Genomic DNA, 16,418 nt, shown 5'->3' on the forward strand with positions numbered 1-16,418 from the left:
AAGGTAAAAAAAATAAAAACAACAGCGAGTTGTGAGAGTGTGTGTGTGTGCGAGAGTTCACACACACACACACACACACACACACACACACACACACACACGCACACACACATGACCTTGCTTCTGAGAAGGGAACAGAGATACACTATCACCCAGTAACCATGGTAACCCTGTCAAAAGCCTGCATAAGTCCAGATCCAGCCAGCAAGGACTGGGTTGGGGTCACTAGGACGGGCACACACACACACACACACACACACACACACACACACACACACACACACACACACACACACACACACACAGAGGACTTAGGACCCTGCTCTCACTCCTCCAACCACATGGGGTTACATTACTGCTTCTCAGAGGGGCCCACAGGGGTCTAAAATGGACCCTCACGGGTCTGTGAGTACAATGTCACCATGTTGTCATTTAGCTACGCTCTTTATCCAGAGATCAAGGTAAACACAGAGAGACAGTGTGTAGCATCAGCCTAAACAACATAATATCAAAATAATAAATCATAATCTGTACATTGACAGTTTCACACTATAGAACATTGGTTCTCAAAGTGGGGTCCGGGGACCCCCAGGGATCCTTGAGGGAGTTCCAGGGGTTCCGCAGCTAAATGATGGATAGTTAGGAACCAAATGGACCCATACGGGTGTGTAGCTCTGAGTGTACAAATGGAACCAAATGGACCCTAACGGGTCCATTTTGTTCCATTTGTACTCTCTCAGAGTTAAATTAACATTGATTTCACAGTATAAATTGGGGTCCCAGAGATAGAAATGCCATTAAATGGGGGTCCGTACGTAGCCCTAATGCATGTCAAACGGGGGGGTCCTTGAAATTGAAATGGTTGAGCTGAAATTGAACTGCTATAGCTGTAAAAATCTTCTCTTATGGGGGGTCCTTGGCTTATCTTTTTCAAATGGGGGTCCGCGGGCTAATAAGTGTCAATTTGGGGGTCCTTGACATGAAAAAGGTTTGAGAACCACTGCTATAGAAACTATAGGATGCCAGGTCAACAAATGAACCTGCCATCTGTCTACATAACATATGCTCTAATCTAAATGACATTTTAACCTTTTCAAAAGACTGTAAGGTCATCAAGACAAGGTAAAGTGCTACGGGCTGAGGTGGAGTCTGAAGACGAGAGTCTTCAGATTATGTCAGAACATTGGGAGTGAGTCTGCAGTTCTAACTGCTATGACTAGCTCGTTCCACAGTTTGGTAGCCAAAAGCGGCGTTGATTTTGTCGACTAAAGCTATGACGAAAGATGTTCGTCGACTACCTTTTTTCACTGACGAAAACTAAATAAAAACTAAGCTATGATGACTAAAACTATGACTAAATATATTGACAATTTCTTCAACAAATAAAAACTAGACTAAAATGTTAGTGAGGGACGAGTGGAGAAGAGATCCAGTAGAACTAAAAGACAAGTCGTTTTATGTTTGGTTGCGCTCGGGTGTTGCGCTCTGAAAACAGCAGATCTACAAGCTCACAACGCGTCGCGCTGCGACGCGTTGTGAGCTTGTAGATCTGCTATTTTCAGCATGCAACCAAGTGTAAAATCTGCCATTACGATGCCTCAAGGCACCGCCAACATACATTTTAGTCAACTAAATCAACTGTAGATTTAGTCAACTAAGATCTTATGATATTTAGTCCACTAAAACTAGACAAAAACTAAAACATTTCAGAAGACTAAAATATGACTAAAACTAAATGGAATTCTATTCAATAGACTATGACTAAAACTGAATCAAAAATTGCTGTCAAAATCAACACTGGCCAGGAGGGAGAAGAGTCTGGGACGTGTGGAGCGCTGTCCAGGGTGTTTTAGGGAAGGTTCAGACAGCTTCCCTGTGTAAGCTGAGAGTGTGCACAATAGTGGAACCAAATGGACCCTTACGGGTCTGTAACGCTGACTGAGAGTATAGTACATTGTTCAATATGTTCACACTCAAGAGGTTGAGTGTGTTTTCTTCTTTTTAATGTGTCTCTGTATTCTATGATCCTATAGTTTACTGAGACACTACACTGTCTCTGTATTCTATGATCCTATAGTTTACTGAGACACTACACTGTCTCTGTATTCTATGATCCTATAGTTTACTGAGACACTACACTGTCTCTGTATTCTATGATCCTATAGTTTACTGAGACACTACACTGTCTCTCTGTATTCTATGATCCTATAGTTTACTGAGACACTATACTGTCTCTGTATTCTATGATCCTATAGTTTACTGAGACACTACACTGTCTCTGTATTCTATGATCCTATAGTTTACTGAGACACTACACTGTCTCTCTGTATTCTATGATCCTATAGTTTACTGAGACACTACACTGTCTCTGTATTCTATGATCCTATAGTTTACTGAGACACTACACTGTCTCTGTATTCTATGATCCTATAGTTTACTGAGACACTACACTGTCTCTGTATTCTATGATCCTATAGTTTACTGAGACACTACACTGTCTCTGTATTCTATGATCCTATAGTTTACTGAGACACTACACTGTCTCTGTATTCTATGATCCTATAGTTTACTGAGACACTACGCTGTCTCTCTGTATTCTATGATCCTATAGTTTACTGAGACACTACACTGTCTCTGTATTCTATGATCCTATAGTTTACTGAGACACTACACTGTCTCTGTATTCTATGATCCTATAGTTTACTGAGACACTACACTGTCTCTGTATTCTATGATCCTATAGTTTACTGAGACACTACACTGTCTCTCTGTATTCTATATATGTGTTTACCTTGTTTACTGTAAGTCACTCTGGATAAAGAGCGACTGGTAAACGCCTACATTGTAAATGGTCTATGGTTTATCTGAACATGCTGCATGTCTACAGGGCATTGCATACATGTACTGCACGTCTGTTGTTCTAAACGGTCTGCTACAATGAGTAAATATCACTGCAAATGATGACTAGCTCAGCAGATGTTGCCAGATTTTGCAACAGAGAAACAAGCAATATTTTGTGCCGGGGACAAGCTTTGTGTTATAACATGTTTAAAAAACATTCCAAATCTTTCACATCTTATTTTCCAAGATTATTTTGAAAACAGCTGTGAGCTTGTAGATCGGCTATTTTCAAAAAGCCGATGTATATACAGTACTGTAGGGTTAAAGAGGTTAAACTGGAGCACGCCCAAACAAGCAAAACTACACTTTAGAAACAAGACCCCAAAAACTAACGTTACAGAAACAAGCCCAAAGACGCTTATAATAATAAGCAGACTTGGCAACACTGGTGTATTACAGTTGCAGGAACACTGTAATGTAATAGACCAATTATTTGTTTACTAACATTGAGCCTGGACGCACAGGTGATTGTTTCACGCAATCAATTCCCAACCTGTTTCGGGGTGCACTGGTTTCAGCACACCCCAACCCCCTCTTGTGTGTGTTGGCTAGTGAGACGCGTCCTAACGAGACCTGATATAATGGGTTTCGTTGCGCGCATACTGGCTGCACGCAGCCAGTATGACGTCGTCTGTTAAGGGGTCTATTGGCAGTGGTGGAAAAGTACTCAATTTCTTTACTTAAGTAAAAGCATCAATACTGCAATATTGTTACAAGTAAAAGTCCGGAATTCAAAATTGATTTGAGTAAAAGTACAAAATGTACTTAAAGTACTCATTATCCAGAATGTCCCATTTCAAGTTTTCAAATGTATAAAAATATTTTGAAAATAGCAGATCTACAAACCTTCAAAATGCATCACAACGGGTGTGAGCTTGTTGTTAGATGTTTTTTGCCAAAGAGATTTGGTGAGTAGAGGGTTAAATAGAGGGAGCCCAGCATATAGCCCTGGGGGACCCCAGTATACTAAGTATACAGTAATATACACGTCTGTCTGTCTGTCTGTCTGTCTGTCTGTCTGGATCAAACCCCTCTTAACCGACTAAAACCGGGAATGCATCTGTGTAACCACTTTATCCATTATTTTATACTTTGGCTATTCAAAAATAGCAGATCTACAAGCTCAAAGCGCGGCACCAAGTTAAAAAAAAACTGTTTAGAAGACATTAGTAGAATCCCCCATAAGCAAAGATTTGAGTTACAAATGTTCACTTTAAAATATATATATATTCAAAGATAAGCAAAATATTCTCTGAGTCTCACAAATGAAGCGGTTATGAGGATCCTCTTAAATAAGAACCATATTTAATAGAGAGTTGAAATGATCACCATTCAATCCATGTACATATTCATGTCTCAATAGAAGCATTATGGAACCAAACGGACCCTCAGAAATGAACCTTTATGACCATCAATGTTTTAAAGCTGTCAGGGTACCAAAGGTAACCAAACGGACCCTCACATATTAACCATTATGATCTATGTTATAACTCTAGGAGGGTCCCATATGGAACCAAATGGACCCTCACATATGGAACCCATTTAATTTGCTGGGGGTCCTAAATTGAAGAACCATATTTTAATTATCAATGTGTTAACTTTGAGAGTTACATCAAAAGGTAACCAAATGGACCCCCACAGATTAACCATTATGATCAATGTTGTACCTCCGGCAGGGTACAAAATCTAACCAAATGGACCCCCACATATTAACCATGTAATCAATGTCTTTACTCCAGGAGGGTACCAGATGGAACCAAATGGACCCTCACATACGGAACCCATTCCATGTGTTGAGGGTCCTAAATGGAAGAACCACATTTTGATATATTCATTCATCATATAGCGTAACTCTGAGAGTGTGCAAGATCAAATGGAACCAAATGGACCCTCACAAATTAACCATTATGATCTGAGTTGTAACTCTGGCGGTGTACCAGATGGAACCAAATGGACCCCCACATATTAAGACATAGTATGATCAATGTTTGCACTCTGACAGGGTACCAGATGGAACCAAATGGAACTAAATGTTGGAAGTTTCAACAGAGGCATATGGAAACAAATGAACCCTCACAGATTAACCATATAAATAATCAATGTTGTACCATTGGCAGGGTACAACATTTAACCAAATGGACCCTCACATGTCAACCACAATGATCTGTGTTTTAACTCAGCCAGGGTGCCAGATGGAACCAAATGGACCCGACACACACACACACACACACACACACACACACACACACACACACACACACACACACACACACACACACACACACACACACACACACACACACACACACACACACACACACACACACACACAGAGTTATAGCCATGGTTCACATGACGCTCGTCGGTCACAGGCGTCATGGAACCACTTGTTCCTGGTTTGCGAATGTCTTACATTTACACCTCTTACATCTACATAAACGTTCAGATTTCAAATATAAAGCACTGACCTCCATGGCCACGGATGTAACAGGTTAAAACGCAGTGGTCTAAGTACCCGTATCTTCCGTATTGTTCAATAAAAAGCTTTTTAATCCGATCGCCGGCCATTGTCTTCGAATATTCTCCGATGCTTTCAACTGCAAGCGCCTATCGGTTGGGAAGTGTATTGCACTATGATACATTACAGAAAAAAGTATAAAAAATGGCCACCAATCGGATTAAAATGATTTTTATTGAACAATGCCGAAGCTACGGGTACTTATACCCGTGCGTTTTAACTTTTTACATCCGTGGCCTTGGGGTAAGCACTTTATATTTGAAATCTGAACGTTTATGTAGATGTAAGAGTTGTAAATGTAAGAAATTCGCAAACCAGGAACAAGTGTTTCCATGACATGACTGTCATGGTATGAAAGTCATGTTTCAGGGCTAAAGAAGACAGTGGTTCTCAAACTTTTTCGATATGCCTCAGGGACCCCCCATAAGAGACGATGTTTACGGCTCTAGCAGTTATTCTCAACGATTTTAATTTCAAGGACCCCCAGTTTGACATGCATTAGGGCTACGGACCCCCATTTAATGGCATTTCTATCTCTGGGGCCCCAATTTATATTGCAAAATCAATGTTAATTTAACTCTAAAAGTGTACAAATGGAACCAAATGGACCCTTATGGGTCTGTAACTCTGAGAGTGTACAAATGGAACCAAATGGACCCTTATGGGTATGTAACTCTGAGTGTACAAATGGAACCAAATGGACCCGTTAGGGTCCATTTGGACACTCTCATCCATCATTTAGTTCCTATCCATCATTTAGCTGGGGACCCCCTGGAACCCCCTCAAGTACCCCTGGGGGTCCCCACTTTGGACCCCACTTTGAGAACCAATGAAAGACACACACAGACACACACACACACACACACACACACACACACACACACACACACACACACACACACACACACACACAGTGACTGCAGTTACCCACCCCGTCCCGCAGGCCACGTCCAGCACGCTGCGGACCCCTTGCTCCCGCAGCAGGCGGACCACCCAGCTCTTGTACTCGGCGGTGCGGCTCTGAGTGTCTCCGATGTAGAGCTGCCACACCTTGGCCGCCTTGCCGTCCGCGTACTGGTCCGGCAGGCCCACCGCCGCGACCCCCAGGGACCGCGTCCTGAACACACTGTCCACAGACATGATGGATGAAGACCCGCCTGGTTCCTAACAGAAGACCCTGGAGGCGAGGAAGAACCGTGGAATGTTTCAGAGAGAGAGGGAACACAGCTGAACGTAGGGGAACAACTTTCTGTGTGACACGAGTTTTTGGTTTGTTTGTTTATAAAGCCCTGAGGGGCGTTTACTACGCAGAGAGGGGGCGTGGCTTAGTCGCGCGGAGCGTGGATTGGTTTGAAAAGTTTGGGCCACGACGCCGCGCCTCCCCCCCTACGTGGACAAACTTTGAGCCAATCGCGCGCCGCGCTGCGCCCAACGCCCTCCTCTGGTGATTGGAGGAGAGAGAGAGACGGCTGTCGCGCCGAGTTTGGTGACTCGGCGGAAAAGCGTCACCCCGGATGTTTATTGCGCGTGTGACACATGTCCTTAATGTTGCGTCAGCACACCGTGGTGGTTTCTATTCACTGCTCGGCACGCACATCTGGTTTAGAGCCCGCCTACTACATCTGGTAATTTCCATGCTCACAATACAAGCGCGCGTGCGCAGTTTCTGTATCCGCTGTAGACCGGATATGCACACTGCAAAGCAATTGATCCCAGTTTACATTTCTGGATGGTGAAACTGCAGATGGAATGCATTGAAGTCATTGAGAGTTGGGTATAATAATATATTATCTATATAATGCATTATATAGATAATGTATTATTTTCTCATGCCAATAAAGCCCTTTGAATTGTATTATATTGATAATGTGTTATATCGATAATGTATTATCTATATAATACATTATCTATAATACATTAAATATATATCCATTTCTGTATTGCAGGTTCCAGGGGGTCCCCAGCTAAATGACAGGCGTAGCGACATGTTGTGAGCTTGTACATCTGCTATTTTCAAAACATTTAGGGAAAAAAAACAAATCTGAATAATTAAAAAAAATGTCAAAGTACATTTTTAGCCTATTTTATATAAAACTATTTAAGCCATCATTTCCCACTATCAGCCACTGTACTATTGTGCTGGTGTGTTCCCAGGCACAAAATATGTTCAGATGGGGGTCCGTGGCCAAAAAATAAATACAAATATATATATATATATATACATATATATCCGGTGGTGTAAATTATTTAAATACATTTACTCAAGTTCTGTACTTAAGTACACTTTTGAGGAAGTTTTACTTTTACCGGAGTATTTCCCATTTTCAATTCTTTACTCTAGTAGTTACTTTGCAGATTTAGATTATTATTACAAAACATACATTAACCACTTCAGTCCTGTATGTATTTCAGCCATTTGGAAATAGCAGATCTACAAGCTCACAATGCTTCGCGGTGCGACGCATTGTGAGCTTGTAGATCGGCCATTTTCAAAAGATTTTGTTATTGGGAAATACCCCTGTAAAGTAAAAATGCTGCAAAATTATACACCCGGTGAAGGTTCAGTTGTTGGATTTATTTTCCCGATTCCTTTATGAATTCTTGAGCTCAGAACATGTTCCAATCAGATCAAAGGTAAAGCGGTTTGTAGTTATAAAGTAAATAAATAGGATGTTTGGGTTGTTGTAGTTTTTTACTATTCGGAAGCTACCATACCATGCTCTGACAGGAAAGGGCGACCTCTACCCCCACACAATTCCATAGGTCACCAATGTTAGTGTAACAGGCAGCGTATTAAGATAGACTTCCTACAGGTCAAACGTGGTCACGCAGGCACGCAAGCAGGTAACAGCCCAACTCACTCCAAATCGCGCCCAACTCACTCCAGACATCTCCCTCCACAGCAGAGCCCAACTCACTCCACACACTTGCCTAACTCACTCCACACACTTGGCCAACTCCCTCCACACACTTGGCCAACTCACTCCACAAATTTAATTTGCACAACTCACTCCACAAATTATTATTGAGGAAGACATTTGTGCTTAAGTACAATATTGAGGAATTAAGTACAATATTGAGGAATTTGTTAGGAATTTGTAAATGTATTTAGCACAAATAAATACAGTTTTTGACAACCCATCCAGTGTTAATCTTTAACCCCTTGTCATGTGTTCTAGCCTGGCTGGAATCTGAAAAAATGTTTGGGTCAATTTATCTTCGCATACTTAAAACTGGTAAATCAGATTATTTAGCTATTTAAATTTAAATGTAAACACGGGACAGCTAAAATAAACTGTTGGTCCATCATCATGCAATGAATGCAACTTTGTGATGAATGCAATGAATGCACCAATGTGATTAATCCACTGTTGGATAAATAGTAGTTATATACATAACTTTGGGACTGTGAAATGCATAGGAAAGTGTTGTTAATTGTAAACTGTAGACAATGAACATCTATTTTGATATAAAGTTATACCTAAATAATTAGATGTTATTTTACAAGGTGAGGCACATTTTATTTATTTTTTAAATAAAATGAGACATTTTGAAAGTAGCCGATCTACAAGCTCACTTTATAGGAAGATGAGCACTTACTCCTATTCAATGAAACATCCATTACAATGAGGTGTTGATTAATGGGTCATGTGCCTGCATTATGCAATGACCAGGTGATAGGCTATATATGCAGATAAGGTGTTGATGTGAATGGGTCATTTGTATGAAGCCAATTAATTATTCCAAGAATAATGTAAATGGCATGAAATGGGGGAAAAACACACACACACACACACACACACACACACACACACACACACACACACACACACACACACACACACACACACACACACACACACACACACACACACTATAATATTATAATTTATAGCTGCAAAGTAACTAGTAAAGAACTACTTTTAAAATGACCAGTTCAACCAGATCTACCCACCCCCAAAAAAGTATTATCCCATTGCTGAAAATACTTGAAGAATGTACCTGAGGGGGCTTTGGAATAGCAGCGCTGGCGTTGCATATAAGACAAACGAACTTGGAAAGGGAAATAATGGGAGAAAAAAGTCCTTCCTCCCATTCTGTATGGTAGTGGTAGGTTTTTGGGTTATTTTTTGCCATGCACATTTTTTATAACTTGTAATATTACTGATGTTTGCGCGCAGCACTAATTCAAGTGTCAGTTGACAAAAAGAGTTAGTTTTGTGATTTTTGTTTATAAATATGCATTTTTAGCGGCGCTAGTCGCTCTATACCTTTAGGTATAGAGCGGATCCTGCTCTATACCTGACTTTGTCCGTGTTCACCGTCAACGTTCTGATTGGTCACGTCAACAAAGTGATTGGTCAAGCTTCACGTGACACGTGGCTATAAACACATTATAAACACATATCGATGACAAAATGTATCAAAGGCGCCGCTACCTTCACACAGGGTGTGAATTTTTATATTTTAATTGGTATTTTTTAGGGGCGTGTCATGTGGTCTACCTGCATAGCCTTTGTGATCTACTAATAGATCACTATCTACCTTTTGGTGTGCAGTGGTGGAAAGTAACTACTGTAAGTACATTTACTCAAGTAGTATTTCCAATTTGCAATACTTTTACTTCTACTCCACTACATTGCAGAGGTAAATATTGTACTGTATTGTATTATTACAAAACATACCTCAACCACCTCAGCCCTACAGACAGTATGTACATTTCGGCCATTTGAAAATAGCCGATCTACAAGCTCACAATGCGTCGCGATGCGACGCATTGTGAGCTTGTAGATCTGCTATTTTCAAAAAAAGCTAATTATACATTTGAAAACATGAAATGGGACATTCTGCATAATGAGCATTTTTACTTTTGATACTTTAAGTATATTTTGATGCCAATACTTTTGTACTTTCACTCAAGTAACATTTTGAACACAGGCCTTTTACTTGTAACAGAGAATATATTGTGGTATTCGTACTTTTACTTAAGTTAAATATCTGAGTACTTCTTACACCACAGCATTTAAATACTTCGAAGTATTTTTACTTGAGTATATATACTCTGCCCACACCACCCACACAGAGTTGTTTTTCTGTTTGGCCGCCGAGTCAGTCACCTCCTCCTCCTGTGATTGGCCGGTCCAGTTCTGCAGGCTGAGATGTGGTTGGCCACAACCGGTAACAACCGGGTCAGAGTCGCCCTGCCCAGTCAGCTGCACCGCTGGAGGAAGAGGCAGAAGTACTCTGATTATTATGTTTACTTAAGTAAAAGTATAGCAATAATACCCACCATGTAGAAATACTTACTTTATTTGTTCCAAATCAAAGTCCTGTATCATGTGTGTCCATGTCTGGAACTGTCTGGTTAAGAGTGATTTAGTCTCACACACACACACACACACACACACACACACACACACACACACACACACACACACACACACACACACACACACAGGAGTGTGGTTGCCTCACACCTGTGTGAACATTATGTTTATGTTTTCTCAGCTTTCAGTATGATCACAGGTTTAAAAATAAACGTGAAGAAGAAGAAGAAGAAGAATGAGAAGAAGAAGAAGAAGAAGAAGAAGAAGAAGAAACCTGCACACTCATCTGCTCCAATGTAAACATGTATATTGGAGCAGATGAGTGTGTTTATTGCGGGTTTATTCCTTTTCTTCATATTACTTTCCAACCCAGCACCTCAATGAAGTGATGTGCCTATTCTATTCGTTTTCATTAAAAAAGAAACGTGCCATTAAAAACACTGAAGTATGTCATTTCCTATATATTTAAAGATATAATAAACCGCTAAAACCCTGATCATTTAAGAGGCTATGTACATTATGTATATAAGTAGATGACCGTATCATTTAAGAGGCTATCCCCCAGAAGCAAAGATTTGAGTTACAAATGTTTGCTTTAAAACAATATATATATATTATATTTTTCAAAGATTTGCAAAAAAAATCTTAAAACAACCCAAAATGGAGCTTGTATATATGCTATTTGTGGAAGTGGAAGTGGGAATATTTTCTTTGCAGAGTCCTGTGTTAAAAAATTGACTTGAGAGTAAAAGTACAAAAGATTTGACGTCACAAAAGTAAATAGCCGATCTACAAGATCACAGTGCGCTGCAATGTGACGCGTTGTGAGCTTGTACTGTAGTTCTGCTATTCTAGAAAACTATTGAACTTTGGAAAACATTTTTGCATTTATATTTTAACAATGCAAATCTTCTATGGGGGTCCCTGGCAGAAAATAATTTCAGATGGGGGTCCCTGGCCAAATACACTCAAGCTAAATTTCACTTTTACGTATTGCTACTTTTACTTAAGTAAAACAAAGTGAGTACTTATGTTTTCCTGTGTCATGTTGTGTACTTAAGGTTGGTTCACCTCTGACACACAACAGCAGCAGTTGTCTATGAGAGCAAAGAGTACCAAGGAAAGTAACCGAGTACATTTACTTTTACTTGAGTTATTTCCATTCCTAGGCCTGTCACAATCAGTGGTGAAAAAAGTACTCCTTTCAGGACGGGAACCCCTTTTGGGGTTCCTGTTGCTATGTACAGTATATAGCAACATACATGTGTTGTAATGTTTGAATAAATATTTGAAGTTCTTCAGAAAACTTAGAATTTAGAATTGGCCTCAGGTCTAAATGGGTTAAGTAAAAGTATCAATACTGCAAGATAGAAGTACTCTGTTACATTAATTAAAAATGTACTTGAGTAAAATTACAAAAGTATTGACATTAAAAAGTATAAGATTATTACTTTCCAAGATTGTTATCAAATGGATAAACAGTAGAAAACATCACTTGTCTACTGAGAGCTTATCAAGTAACAGAGGTGACTCCTGTGATATAAGTCTGAACACACAGCATGTAGGTCAGGTCACATGGTATGGTTATGGCCCTTTTTTTTTCTTTTACAACTTTACAAAGAACCCAAAAACCTTCCACAGACACTTCTGTGATGGTTCTATTATTATAGCACCATTTTGAAAGCTTTGACAAATCTACTGGTACCTTTTTCCACCACTGCTGCTGTGTGAGCAGTGATGATACTTTGTGTCCACTAGTGTGTGAGCAGTGATGATGATACTTTGTGTCCACTAGTGTGTGAGCAGTGATGATACTTTGTGTCCACTAGTGTGTGAGCAGTGATGATGATACTTTGTGTCCACTAGTGTGTGAGCAGTGATGATACTTTGTGTCCACTAGTGTGTGAGCAGTGATGATGATACTTTGTGTCCACTAGTGTGTGAGCAGTGATGATACTTTGTGTCCACTAGTGTGTGAGCAGTGATGATACTTTGTGTCCACTAGTGTGTGAGCAGCGATGATACTTTGTGTCCACTAGTGTGTGAGCAGTGATGATACTTTGTGTCCACTAGTGTGTGAGCAGTGATGATACTTTGTGTCCACTGCTAGTGTGTGAGCAGTGATGATACTTTGTGTCCACTAGTGTGTGAGCAGTGATGATGATACTTTGTGTCCACTAGTGTGTGAGCAGTGATGATGATACTTTGTGTCCACTAGTGTGTGAGCAGTGATGATGATACTTTGTGTCCACTAGTGTGTGAGCAGTGATGATGATACTTTGTGTCCACTAGTGTGTGAGCAGTGATGATACTTTGTGTCCACTAGTGTGTGAGCAGTGATGATGATACTTTGTGTCCACTAGTGTGTGAGCAGTGATGATGATACTTTGTGTCCACTAGTGTGTGAGCAGTGATGATGATACTTTGTGTCCACTAGTGTGTGAGCAGCGATGATACTTTGTGTCCACTGCTAGTGTGTGAGCAGTGATGATGATACTTTGTGTCATGTGGGCAGTGTGTTTTAGGACGAGCGTTCCGTTTTCCACACAGTTGCTGTTTTTTTTTGCTGTGAGAGGGGGAAAAAGTGTGCGAAATGGCAAGTGTGGCGTGAGGCGTGTGAAGAGGTTAAATTGCGTGACTCTCACTCTCAAAGGGTGAGACTTGGCAGCTCTGCGTGCCAGGCCACTTTGCCTACCGAGGGTGGTGTTGTGCAACTCCACGAGGTCCATTTGAAACTTTCGGGGTGCCAGATCTTCGTTTGGGCAGCTGGAAGTGTGCTTGCAATATTCCACGCTAATCGGAAGACGTGTTTGTGACGGACGGACGGACGGACGGACACGGTGCAAAACATCCTCTCTCGCCATGCCTTTCAGCCTGCCGGAGACGATAAGGGTGAGACTTGGTATAACCGGTTCGGTTTATAAAGAAAATTGTTTTGTAAATATGGATGGATGAAATGGAGATCCCTGAACAACCGCCCGACTGATGTCAACACCATGATGTCATATTGATGACATCAGGGATGTCCATATATGGGCATAAACAGGAAAGAGACAGACAGATACAGAACATCCAAGCCAACCGATTTGACACCGGGCACCACACTCACTCTCGTGTGTTATTCGGCCCGGTCGGAGTAGTACCGTCTGTCTGTCTGTCTGTCTGTCTGTCTGTCTGTCCCATATATGGAATATCTCTCTCACCTTTCTCTTTCCACATGTCAAGCTATTTCAATAACACAACCGGTCCCTCTCACCATCACCATCATTGTGCTCTATCGTCACCCTGGGATTCTTGAGAACTTCAACTCTCTCTCGTCCTCCTTCTCAGGGACGTGCACAGATAGACTCTAGGTGGTGCTAGAGCACCTTCCCTTAGCCCTCTTGACCAGAAGTGCCCTTTTTTTTCAGTTTACAGCAGGGGTCTTCAACAGGGGGTCCGGGACCCCTAGGGGGTCCTCAGAGTTACTACAGGGGCTCCGCCAAATCTTTGTGATATGATTTGTCTTTTTACCATAACCATAAAAATAGCAGATCTACAAGCTCACAACGCCTCGCGCTGCGAGGCGTTGTGGGCTTGTAGATCGGCTATTTTTGGCAAAGAGGTATAGGTGTAGAGGGAAAAAAGAGCAGAACAAGTAAACAAAAGAAAGTATAATTTACTTGAGCACCTGCCCCTCAAAATGTCTGTGCATGCCACTGCTCCTTCCCACTAATCAAGACTGACCCAATACCAACCCCAACATATCATGCCTGATTGCCTGTCCTCCTTCTCTCACCTCTCTCCAGATGAGGACCTAAAACCAGTGACCTCCACTAGACCTACCACCATAAAACATTTGATTCTGTCAAAACATATTTGAAAACCACAACAAAAAGGGTATTTATTAAATAATAGAATATGATTACTTTTTGACACAGAATGGTCAAATGATGGTCACGATTCACCAGGAGGCTGGATGGCTTGGTTTCAGGCATAAGATCATTTATAGAAATATTTTCAGAAATCTCTAGTGGAAAAAGGAATTAATGGGCTTTCTATCTCCGGAACCACAAAATGGCCACCACTGCTCTTCCCTTGCAGAGTGCTTGTTCAGTGACAGTGTTAAATAGCTCTATATTGTGATCTTTTTGTGATAGTAAAATTAAACACAAGAAAAAGTGCTCCTCGGAGCACAACTCTCCGCCGGCAGACTTGTGTTGGGAATGTTGGGAGTGTTCTACTTCTAGGAATATTCTACTTCTTATGCCGTCCTGTATCCCTCCTGTCTGTATAAGTGTCCTATCCGTCCTGTCTGTATAAGTGAGGGAGGAGCTGTTGAGAGTGGTCGAGGATACACTTGATGCACACTCGCTCATTGCGGACGTGGAGAGCCTCCTCGCCTCCTCCAACAACTGTCCTATCCATTCTGTCTGTATAAGTGTCCGATCAAACACTTACACAGGTCCGTGTCCGCCATATTCGTCCTGTCTGTATAAGTGTTCTATCCGTCTGTATAAGTGTCCTATCCGTCTTGTCTGTATAAGTGTCCTATCCGTCCTGTCTATGTAAGTGTCCTATCCGTCCTATGTGTAAGTGTCCTATCCCTCCTGTCTGTATAAGTGTCCTATCCGTCCTGTCTGTATACTGTAAGTGTCCTATCCGTCCTGTCTGTATACTGTAAGTGTCCTATCCGTCCTGTCTGTGTAAGTGTCATATCCCTCCTGTCTATGTAAGTGTCCTATCCGTCCTGTCTGTATAAGTGTCCTATCCGTCCTGTCTGTATACTATAAGTGTTCTATCCGTCCTGTCTGTATAAGTGTCCTATCCGTCCTGTCTGTATAAGTGTCCTATCCGTCCTGTCTGTATAAGTGTCCTATCCGTCCTGTCTATAGAAGTGTCCTATCCCTCCTGTCTGTATAAGTGTCCTACCCGTCCTGTCTATGTAAGTGTCCTATCCGTCCTGTCTGTGTAAGTGTCCTATCCGTCCTGTCTGTGTAAGTGTCCTATCCAATTGTTACAGTATCCGCCATTTCTCAACCATTTCGTGATTGTTCCTGTCTTACCTCACTCTTACCAGACTTGTGTTGGGAATGTTGGGAATGTTCTAATTCTTATGTTCTAACTGTCCTATCCATCCTGTCTGTATAAGTGTCCGATCCGTCCTGTCTGTATAAGTGTCCTATCCGTCTTGTCTGTATAAGTGTCCTATCCGTCCCGTCCATAAGTGTCCTATCCGTCTGTGTAAGTGTCATATCCCTCCTGTCTATATAAGTGTCCTATCTGTCCTATTTGCTAATTATGTATCAGCCATGCAGCCATTTTGTGATGGTTCCTGTCTTACCTCACTTTGGCAGTGGCAAAGACACTGCCAAAGTGACGCCATGTATTTATACAATATTTCACCGTATTGTCATGTGTCACGTGAGGCTTGACCAATCGGTGTGTCATATTTAGAAAGTGAAAACAAAACTCTCCTGCGGAGAGTAATAACTGTCAGGGACCCGGGTGTCTCTGGACCAGTATGCAGAACTCAACATTAAAGTAGACTCAGGAAACCAACCAGTTAACGACAATGAATAACAATACAAAACAAAGTACACCACACCGGGCGAAATACTTTACAGACAAACCCAGAACTGATTAGCCTGGTAAACCCTCCCTCCGGAAATCTCATTTCCATTTGATTTCTG

General features: G+C 41.4%; 1 protein-coding gene across 2 annotated transcripts in view; it reads right to left on the minus strand.

The window, feature by feature from the left end:
- The window catches only part of LOC311035690 (glycine N-methyltransferase-like), a 28,917-nt gene extending 22,246 nt beyond the window's left edge, over positions 1-6,671 (minus strand). For both annotated transcript variants that reach the window (XM_084044052.1, XM_084044053.1), the window contains exon 1: positions 6,351-6,671. In XM_084044052.1, the coding sequence (XP_083900178.1) occupies positions 6,351-6,559 (209 nt within the window). In that variant the 5' untranslated portion in view covers positions 6,560-6,671. The remainder of the gene's footprint in view (positions 1-6,350) is intronic.
- Positions 6,672-16,418: the final 9,747 nt, after the last annotated feature.

Source organism: Gymnoscopelus microlampas (assembly GCF_963454915.1).
Source record: "Gymnoscopelus microlampas genome assembly, chromosome: 20".
Lineage (NCBI taxonomy): Eukaryota > Metazoa > Chordata > Actinopteri > Myctophiformes > Myctophidae > Gymnoscopelus > Gymnoscopelus microlampas.